General features: G+C 34.9%; 1 protein-coding gene across 1 annotated transcript in view; it reads left to right on the plus strand.

Annotated features, from left to right (window-relative positions):
* The window catches only part of LOC107696281 (neuroplastin-like), a 21,278-nt gene extending 13,611 nt beyond the window's left edge, over window positions 1-7,667 (plus strand). The window contains exons 5-9 of the mRNA XM_016496566.1: window positions 1,975-2,108; window positions 3,356-3,629; window positions 6,089-6,110; window positions 6,327-6,402; window positions 7,141-7,667. Coding sequence (XP_016352052.1) covers window positions 1,975-2,108; window positions 3,356-3,629; window positions 6,089-6,110; window positions 6,327-6,387 — 491 coding nt within the window. The 3' untranslated portion in view covers window positions 6,388-6,402; window positions 7,141-7,667. The remainder of the gene's footprint in view (window positions 1-1,974; window positions 2,109-3,355; window positions 3,630-6,088; window positions 6,111-6,326; window positions 6,403-7,140) is intronic.
* The last annotated feature ends 3,975 nt before the right edge of the window (window positions 7,668-11,642 follow it).

Raw genomic sequence — 11,642 nt, forward strand, 5'->3', positions numbered from 1 at the left:
TGATTTTAGCAAATGGCTGCAATATAACAAAGAGTGAAAAATTTAAGGGGGTCTGAATACTTTCCGTACCCACTGTATATATATATATATATATATATATGGGTGTATACCAAAATGTCAGGCAGCCCAGATCTCCTTGTGATCATGTGTTTAATAATGGCCTTTAAAGCTCCCAGGCTGTTTGGTTTGTGTGTTGGAGATCATCGGCTGGTAAAGTGCCATGCGGTTTAAGCATGTCCTGGTCACCTCTTTCTGGTTATCCTGTGGTCGGCTCATAAGCACCAGATGGTGGCCTGCATGTCTGTGGGGGTGGGGATGTAAATCTGTCTCTTTTTCTCTCGCTTTTCCTATCTCTTAACTGAGGTATTTGGTGTCATTTTTTGTTAGACTGAATTAACCTTTAAAAAGTCTGCTGTCATGATTCATTATTTGACTTTTAAATCACAAAATGTGGATATGATTTACATGTGGATGTTTTTTTTTGCGTATTTGTGGGGGTACTTGGCATATGAATAATATGCCCTCTTTTGATGTTAATGCTTCAGTATACTCTGTTGGTTTCACTCACTAAGCCTTAGAGATTTGACTGTGAATCATCTCATTATGGTCCTATATATTCAGTGTGTATATTTAACATAACATAGCCTATACATGCATAGTCCTTTGAGATATTATCATATTAGATTTAATATGTCAGTGACAACAGCAAGTGTATATATAGTAATATTGTCAAGGTTTGGGATCGGTAAGATTTGTTAATGTTGTTGACTTTGAAGAAGTGCCTTATGCTCACCAAGGCTACATTTTATTTGTTTAAAAATTCAGTAAAAACAGTAATATTGTGAAATATTATTACAATTTAAAATAACCAATAACAGTTGTGCTGATTATGATTATTTTTATTGATTATTAACTCAAGGATTATTAAGGATTATTTTATGAATAGACCGCTTAAAACAAACAGCATTTATTAAAAAATAGACATCTGTTTATAACATTATAAATATTTGTCACTTTTGATTGAATTAGTGTGTCCTTGCTGAATAAGTATTAATTTCTTTAAAAAAAAATCTGAATGACCTCATACTTATAAATATCGTCTAATATCAAAAATATCTGAACTTTATTTATTAAAAAAGAGTTATGAGTGATGCACAATATATCAATACTTTATCAGTGATCATTAAATTCTCGGATGATACAGAATAGATATTGGTCAATATTGGGTATTTACTTGTTGCTTATTTTTTCTGTATTTACATTTAGATTACTTTTGTCATGGTCTAACAGTCACTCAAAGTCAACCTTTAGAAACACTAATAATTTAAATTAATATTAATTTGTCATACTGTTATAATGTGATGCTTACATTTATTTGTAGCATTTAAAATGACTGATTTTAGTTTTTACTTTATTTAAAAAATAGAGTGCAGAATTTTTTGTCTAGCATTTATTGGTTATTGGCTATTATATTTTGGTGCAAAATATTGGTCTCTTGGGCTGTTTAAATAAACCAATGAGATCTTGAACCAGCACTTAATACTCATTTAACCAATTTCAGAAAAGTTACAGCTTTGAATCCTGAGTAATTCATGGGTTAAATGTTAACTTGAATGCACTATAAATCTCTTTGGAAAAAAAAGGCCAACTAAATAAATAAATGTGAAGGAGAAAACGTCATTGTTTTCACTGCTCTTAGCATTTTCATCCAAATCGGCTTGTGTGGCAGCACATCAAATCGCTGTGGACTTAAGTTCTTGGTTTATTCCCATGCCTTAGGGCAATCATGGTATATTTTCTTAATATTTCCTGATCCGCATCTAGTTTTCAGCTTTATTTATCACACAAACATGACATTGCAAATGACACAAGAAAAAATATCCACGCAGTGATTGAAGATCAGGAAGCTTAATAAGGTTTATGCAATGAAATCTGTTCTGATAGTGATGGATACATTCTGCTCTCCTCTCATAGCTGCACCAGACATCACGGGGCACAAGCGCAGCGAGAATAAGAATGAGGGTGAGAGAGCTGTCCTCTACTGCAAATCTGTGGGTTATCCTTATCCCATGTGGACCTGGCGTAAACTTGATAACGGCATCAGTATGGTATGGTCATTTTGACAAATTAGTGAATCTTAAATCTTCTGTTTGGTTGTTTTAAAGGGACAGTTCGACCTCTTAGCCTCGAGTTGTTTTAACCCTGTAAAGCACATTAAATAAAAGTCCTAAAATCAAATTTTTTATGGCTCATATAGTATGATATAATGAGTGCTCATACTTGAAATTAAAAAAAAAAAAACTAAATTTTATTCAGATGCCCAAACTAAGCAAAAAATATGCAATTTTGGTGCTGATATTTATATGGCCAAAAAGTATGAAATTCTGATGGCTTGTAATGTAAATCAATGAGATTTTATCAGTTTAACGGACTACTTGCATAAAATATCATAGAAATATCAGTTGTCACTCTATATCTCCCAATAAAATGTCTTGGTAAGATTATATTTGAATGTTTAGCTCTGTAGTTTTTATTGTGGAGGACAAAACATATAATGCAATGCAATACAGTGATGATGAAATGTTCCTCAAAAGCCCGATGATCATATTTTACATGATTTTTCTAAAAAATGATGTATGGATAATCAAGTAAACCTAAGTTACTTTATGTCCAGTAAGTGTTCCTCTTGAAATATTAATAACAATATATCATTTATTCTTACAAACTAAGCAAAAAATATGCAATTTTGGTGCTGATATTTATATGGCCAAAAAGTATGATGAAATTCTGATGGCTTGTAATGTAAATCAATGAGATTTTATCAGTTTAACGGACTACTTGCATAAAATATCATAGAAATATCAGTTGTCACTCTATATCTCCCAATAAAATGTCTTGGTAAGATTATATTTGAATGTTTAGCTCTGTAGTTTTTATTGTGGAGGACAAAACATATAATGCAATGCAATACAGTGATGATGAAATGTTCCTCAAAAGCCCGATGATCATATTTTACATGATTTTTCTAAAAAATGATGTATGGATAATCAAGTAAACCTAAGTTACTTTATGTCCAGTAAGTGTTCCTCTTGAAATATTAATAACAATATATCATTTATTCTTACATTTACTTTATAAAACAAAAAGGCATTTTTACAGTTACACTAAAAGGTCTTTAACTCTCCCTTGTAGTTTCTGTTACTTGAGCTACCTTCAAACATATATCATTTAATAAAAAGTAAATATTTTTTTTATAAGAAATACTATTTGAGCATATAATCAGTGGCTTTCCTTCCCTGTCTTTCACCTCTCCTTATCTGTCACCGGTTTTCCTCCCACTCCATCAATCACCCAGGATATTGACAACTCCTCTGGCCGCTTCTTCATCAGCAGCAAGGATGGCTACACCGAGATGTCCATCATGAACCTAGACATCACCTCCGACCCTGGAGAGTACGAGTGCAACGCCACTAACATTATCGGCTCCAATTCCATGTCATCAGTTCTGCGTGTCAGGAGCCGCTTGGCCCCCCTGTGGCCCCTGCTGGGGGTCCTCGCCGAGATCATCATCCTGGTGCTGATCATCGTCATCTACGAGAAGCGCAAGAAGCCTGATGATGTTCCTGACGGTGAGTTTAAAAGGGTGGGTTACTGTCTCAATATGGACTACTGCTGTTAGGCTGATATTTATTTTATAAAAGTGGAGAAGAGATTGGTATTTGAAAAGAGATTTGTTTAGTCCAAGACCATCCTAAGCATAGTTTGTCTGATATAATACACCTACAATGGGCACAAAAGACACAGAAACGTATGAATGCATTTTCTTTCTAGGAATTGCACTTTAAATTAGGGCTACACGATTATGACAAAAATCATTGAAATTATAATTGCGATTTACATTGAATGATGTTTTGAATAGCTTTATACCATTGTTTGAAGCAACTGCATGCCATATTTTTATATGAAAATAAACAAACTGAAAACACTCTTCCTGAAAGCCTCAAATGTCAACTATACATTGGTTTGGGTTCGTCTTTAAATAAGAATTTAAAAAAAAGTAAAAATATGCATGGTATTATAATGTTATACTAAATTGCACCTTTGGACGATTACGTAATTGTGGCATCCGTAATTAGAAATTTGATTAATTGTGCAGCCCTACTTTAAATAGATATTGACTAAGAAACATTTTCACATTTTGGTATTATCTCAAGTTTAAAAAAGGGATGCCAAGGATTAATGAACTTTCTGTTCATTAAAGAATACTAAAAACAAAAGGTGTTTCCACAAAAATATTAAGCAGTACAACTGTTTTCAACATTTATAATAAAAATGTTTCTTGAGCAGCAAATCAGCATATTAGAAGGATTTCTGAAGATATCTAAAATAGAAAACAGTTATTTTAAATTGTAATATGTCACTATATTACTGTTTTACTGTATTTTTAAATACAGCTTCGGTGAGCAGAAAAGACTAAAGGATAATAATTGTCCTCCTATACATCTTACACAGTTCTTACTTAAGTTTTCTCCCACTGCGTCATGAACATTTGACTCAAGTTTATTGGAAAACCATACACTCTGTTATCTGATCCTGACCTGGTCTCTTACTTAATTCAGTCTGAGGCCATCCTGACCAAACACACACACACACACTCATTGCTCTTTTCCTGTAGGGCACCTGCGTTAGGTCATCTGGACTCTAATCTGATATTCGAGAGAAATATGACTCTGCAGTGTATGGGTAGGCAGTGGGCAGTGAATTATTGATGTGCGTGGAGGTGTAGTCCCACGCCACTTACAGCTCACCTACACTGCATTGCGAGGGAAAACGAGACTCAGTCAGTCCAGCACAATGTATTCCTGCATGCCAATAAATTCACTTTAGCCCTGACTTTATATAAAACGAACTCTTTATGTTTGAAGACTGTTTAAAGCAATGAAGATCGCTTTGGGATTCAATCATGTTTGCTATTTCTTACATTTCATTATTACCAATCGATATTCCTACCAGAACTGGTTTAGCACATCACAAACTGTGGGGAAAAAAAAAAAAAAAACACAAACTGTGAACGTCTTCTTGAGCTACACAGCGACGTTCAATGGGATGTTGTCTGTCCAGCATCGCCACCTAGTGGTTTTCCTCTGTATTGATTTCATCCTCATAGACAGAAACGACGAATTTATGCGTTTTGTTTGATTAAAATGTGTACAAATATAATGTTAGGTATATAAATTCAGTTACAGCTTCGTTTGTGCTACACATTTTGTGCAGGCGTTTATAGTTAATTGTGAATCACTGCACCATTATTTTAGCATTCAATTACTGGTTATTGGTTAATTAAGTCACTAAGAATTAACAACGTTAACACGTTTCTTTCTCTCTGAATGGCACAACCTAAAACACTGTGGTAAGTGAAAGGCCTGCATGCAGCTTGGTTGAACCTACCTTTATTGCCCATAACCACTGTTCTGCTGTACTTTAGCGTGTATATAAGTTTTGTTTGATTTAGGCTAGAAAGGGTTTTTATTTTGCCTTCATTATTGGAATGCTGTCTGTTTTTTGCTGTTTAACCTTCAAATGACCTTCATTTCTGTACATTTTCTTCACTTGAGTCTGTTCAAATGCAGTCATGTTGGCATGAGCATGAGGTTTTTCCTTCTATTTTCTCCTTTCAATTTGGATTGTTTAAAAAATCCAAAATGTGTGTGCAGATATATATATAATCGTATGTGTAATATATAAAAGTCATGTAATATTAAATATATAGGATCATAGGATGGTCACATAGGTAGTTTTTCACTCCATGGGCTGCATGGTTGTTTTTCTTATTAGTTCTTGTACTGTTATATAGTGCGAGCCTTTTAATTACTCACACCAAAGCTGATGGAGCGAAGTCTTTGTTCTGTGTTATTGTACTGTGCAACAATATCCAAAATATTGAAAGACAATATGGCATTGAGTTGTTTTTAGCTACTTAATGCAGTCAGTTTGCGGCATTCATTCAAGAATGTGAATATTGTGCCAACTGGAACCATTACAGCCTCAAACTAAAATTGTTGTTGTTTTGCTTCCCATTCTTCCTAAGATGACGAACCAGCTGGGCCAATGTAAGTATCAGATTTACATTTTAATTAAGACTTAATATGATGCAACTGTCCTAGATAACTGATGCCAGTGGATGTGTAATTTCTACAGAATGTATAGAGTATAAAGAAACCGTAAATTAAGGAAATGTAATTAAATACGAGCGATTGTAAAATGCTGGATTTGTATTTTGGATTGTGACACTCATTCTGACTCATTTTTATGATCTCACCTTCAAGGAAAACTAATTCCACCAACAACCACAAAGATAAAAACCTACGTCAGAGAAATACAAATTGATTTCATCATTACAAGGCGAGTATTCAGTTACACTGAGAATATTCATATCAGTTGAACACAAAACAAGATTGTAAACAGTGCTTATAGTAGCTAAGAAAACTAAGCCACAATTAAAAATGTAGAAATTACCAGAACGGGTGTAAATGAACAGAATATCATATTTTGTTTTATAATTTAATTGCAATGACTTATGCATTTGGAATGTAAAAAAACCTGTATATATGATAATGCACTACTGAGACTACATTCTTTTTTTCGTTTGCACTCATATCAAATGAGAGAGTACCGTTTATGGTGATTGGAGACACATGAAAGTAGCACCAGTTTATGCAAGTTTTTTTCACAGAATGTGTTTTTTGCATTCTTGATTTCTATGGAAACATGCTGATGGACACTCGTGTCTCATGCACGAAGCATTCTAAAAACGCTACGTTCAAGATTAAAAAAAAGTTTAACTTTTTAAAACAAATCCTGAGACTGCCCTGCATCTCGCGTTTTTCGTTGTGAACCTGGCTGATAAGCTGACTGATATACAGAGTTGCCATGGACGATGATGAATATTAGGAAATATCTGTTTGCAGAATGCCGCGACTGACCCAGTCAGAATCAAGTATTCCAGAAAGCCGTGTAATGAATATCAAAGAAGCAATGCTAATTTGTATAAATTAGCACATTTCTCAATCAGTTACTCTTCTGAAACAGCAAAAGCCACATTATTAACCCACTTTTGTCACCACTGTTTGTTGTTTACAGATAAAGACATTCACATCATGACCATATGAACGTTAATCATGAACGGTTCAATGCACTGGTAAACAAATCAAAGGTGGAGGAGTTAAATAGAAGACCGGAAGAAATGAGCACCCGAGGCTTGCCTTATAAATCTGGTGTGAGGAGGATGAGTGAACAGAACGGAACCTGATTCTGAACATTTTCTTGCATGGTTGTGTTGCGTTTTCTTTAGAATCTCTTTTATTCAAGTCAACTTTTTCCATGTCGGGCAAAAGTACACAAATAATAATTGCATGCAAGATAATTACTGTTTGATACAGGCTTTTTTGTTTGTGTATTTATGAATGACTTCTGTTCAAGCAAGCCTTTAACTTGTCGCAAATATGCCACCATGATTCTGGTATGACAGTTTTTGTACATATTATCATATTACTGTATACCATTTGGGCATACGAATCTATCAATCAATTAAGGGCTTTGCGAAATGTCCTGCCATGTTTAATTTGTACATGCATTGTACATTGATGTATGAAATCACTTGAAATATCTATAGTTATCTGAATCTTCTTCATACTGATGCACTTATCTCTTCAAATATTCTTGCAAACCAGTGACTTCATTTTATACTTATGTTACCTTATCTGTCTCTAAGTCTACATGGCTGATTGCTTTTTATGTATGCATAGTATACAGCATGGCTTTTATTCTATGCAATATCTATACACACAGTAGAACAACCCTTTTTTTAATATAAGCTTTTGGTTGTGTATAATTAAGCTTTAAAATTATATCTTAGCAGAGTGCACTGTTCAAACCATGAAAATCAATCCACATGGTTTAAAACATCACTGCATGAGCTCCTTACACATATAAAGGGTCTGCTATGTCAGAATGTGAAGAGAAATAATATTATCTCCGTTGACCAAGGCATATACATATCATTTTTAACAATTAAAATATCCTAAATCAAATGTGTTGTCCTTTTTATAACATGATGCGTTATTTTATTTTAACAGTTCAGCCTAAATTTGATGAAAATGTACTCAGGCCATCCAAGATGTATTTGAGTTTGTTTCTTCATTGGAACAGATTTGATGAAATTTAGCATTACATCACTTGCTCACCAATGGATCCTCTGCAGTGGATGGGTGCCGTCAGAATGAGAGTCCAAACAGCTGATGAAAACATAACAATAATCCACAAGTAATTCACCAATTCTCAGCTTTTTTGCTTCACAAGACATTAATTTATGGACTGGAGTCGTGTGGATTATTGATGTTTTTATCAGCTGTTTGGACTCTCATTCTGACGGCACCCATTCACTGCAGAGGATCCATTGGCGAGCAAGTGATGTAATGCTAAATTTCTCCAAATCTGTTCCAATGAAGAAACACACTCGTCTATCTTGGATGGCCTGAGGGTGAGTAAAAATTGCAGCATATTTTCATTTTTGGGTGAACTACTACTTTAATATGAGTTTCATATTACTTTAATATGAGTAATAAATGTAATTATCATAATTAATCAGTGTGCATATGCAAACAAAATCATAAACTAGCAAAGAAGGACACTTGCAAAACATTACAAGCTAAAAATATTCAAGCCTTTCGCAAAGTGAAACTTACACAATGTTGCATTGTTTTCGAAAAAAGTAGACACCATCTGCTGTATCAACATCTTTGTGTGGGTGTTTATGTATTAAAGGTTAAAAAATCATCCTAGCATAGGGTTGGCACTGTTATGCTTGCAATCCTAAAAGAAATATGTCTGTGCACCAGAGGGGGGCATTGCTGACCAAGGCTGAATCTTCATACCCTCTAAACACTTTAATGTCTCTGGACCTTTATTTCCACTCCCCCACCCTCTAAGTTTTCATTTATAGACATTGCACCAAAAATGAGCTGTGCAATGGTCTTTGGATGTGCTATTTCCATAAGTATTATCATCTACTCGCATTATTATACTGTTCCGTTTAAACCATATGTCTGTGGTGTAAATATGCATTTTATTGCATTAATGTGTTTTATATAGCACATTACTACAAAATAGGGCATTCATGTTCTGCCAGAAAGATTTGAGAAGCATTTTAAGATGAAGCTCATTAATATGACATGCACACTATAAATCCATACAAATATTATAAGGTGAAATTAGCTGAGTTACAATGGTATTCAGACAGCAGGTTACCATACAACAGAATGAAAGATGATATTTTCATACACACAAAAATCAAATCCACACAGAATAATCTCACAGTCGTTTCTCCACCATAGCCATAGGGACGGATGATTCCTGGAAAGGCAGTGTTTGTCACAATGCATTTTCTGCTCAAAAGGCAGAAAGTTCTTTACCCAGGCACTTATAGATTATAGTGCCATTGTTCTCTCAATATCTAGTTTCATTAGATCACTTGGTGCCCTGACTTCACCATCTGACATGTTATGTTGTATGCGGACCGCACAGTAAAAACCATGATATTAGATGAAGCACAGTTGTTTTAAAACAAGGCTGTGTGTTATATATATATATATTTTTTTTTTAATTCACATTCACATTGGTTGTCATAGTAATGTGTGGATAATGTGTGAAGATTCAGCACATTGTGAGTTCCACAAATCTGAACGCATTATAAACTGACTGGTAAGATGTACATTTTACACCATTTATCATCTGTAATAACATTGTGTTGCCACTAGACGCCTGTAAAGCCCAATATAAAATAAATACAAACAGGTTTGTGCAATACCTAGTTGCTAAGAAATTGTCATCACACATAAATTAATTTGATTTGGATACATGTTTAGATATTATCAATGGCTACTTTTTGTCTTTATCTGTTTTTGTTTAGTTGTTTTGTTTGTTGTTGTTTAAAACGTTGATTTAAAGTGTCATCTTTTACATTATTATTTCAGTCAGACATATAAAACCCGTAGTACCCTAAACTACATATAAACATATAAACCCTTAGTACCCCAAACTACATATAAAAGCTTGATCAGTCACATAAAAGTAATCAGAATGCAGCTACTTATTCCCTTTACTCTTTGGCGCTTTCCCTCTAAATAACGCGACGCTCTGTCCTCTGTATGACGCTGCTCCCATTAAGCGTTGTTAGAAGTGTATGAATTTATTCAGCATATCGACACTCTATATACATATACGATCTATAAGGATGCGTTAAATTCGTCAGATCGGTTTAATAAAGGATGTGTTGATCTTGTGAATTGGCGAATTTTATGATACCAGTATGTGAATATTACACAACTAACGGATCCTTTAATGCATTGGCGCAAAAACGCACACCTTTTGGACCAATTTCGCAGCATGATTTCTCGACTGCCACAAATACTGCCCTAACAAAATCCTGATTTTATGCACTTTTTACTTGTACCAGTATTTTAAATTGTCCTTTGAACTTAGCTTTTTGCAGGGCAAAAAAAAGCGTTACTTTGCCAAAGCACTAACAGAACCTATTGATCTAATAGTGTTGTTGAGCGCTCCAAATGCAAACTTTGCATGCGACAATCAGGCAGCCCTTGACAGCGCACTGATCCAATGGCATACAGGCATCATCAGATTGACAGTACTCTAGCCCAATGATTTTGGGGCGGGATCCAGTGGGGGCGGCAATCATCTTTCTGAAAAGGCCATCATAGCTGTTGTCCCCACTAGACCTCTTCATTAGCATAACTAGCTACACTATCTTGCTCAACCAGCTTCACTAACTACTGGTTCGCAGCTAGGCCAACACCAAACCTGCATAAACCAAACCTGAACAGCATTTTAGCAATGAGGATGGATGTCTGTCAGCCATACAGCCTCTGGTCTAACCTAATATTTCCTCATCGCGTCTCTTCTTCAGAAAACTCCACCAAACTGCCTGAAGATGAATAATAGTCAAAATTATCCCCAAATTCTGGCGTCCCAGATAACAGTCAACTACCTTAAAAACCTTTTTTTTTTAATTGACATTAAAAGTTTGTTTTATTATTTTATTGTGTTGTGTGAATAATCCACAATAAAGTGACTTGTTTTGCCGCTTTACGTCCGATACTGATGCTAACCAGCGTTCCAGCGGCGAACTGTTGCCATGGTTACGTTCTCCAGCGAACGCGATTTCAACTTTTGTGATTACAGAAGCGTTTGAAAACGCTGTTAAACTGTATTAATCATTACGTACAACGAATAGCCAACATACTTGTATTGCTTATGACTTCCTCGCACCCTGCTAGTCTGATCCTGTCAAGCCAACTGATAAACAATACCCAGCTGTTAGCACGGAACAATACCGATTCTTTTCCATAAGGCATCATGACGTAATAGACTGAATGACGTAAAAACGCCATTCAGGAATGTTTATGTTATTATTGGGCGAAAATACACATCAACAAATCATTTGATGAAGACAGGCATGTCATGTAAGGTGCATTTATTTGTTTGCTACACCCCTAACAGTCGGTTTAGGTGGTGTGTGCTTATTTGCTGTCTGCGCTTCTATGGCAACGTAATAGATGATCCGTCCC

The sequence above is a fragment of the Sinocyclocheilus anshuiensis genome, unplaced genomic scaffold (assembly GCF_001515605.1).
Source record: "Sinocyclocheilus anshuiensis isolate Anshui unplaced genomic scaffold, SAMN03320099.WGS_v1.1 scaffold778, whole genome shotgun sequence".
NCBI classification, from domain to species: domain Eukaryota; kingdom Metazoa; phylum Chordata; class Actinopteri; order Cypriniformes; family Cyprinidae; genus Sinocyclocheilus; species Sinocyclocheilus anshuiensis.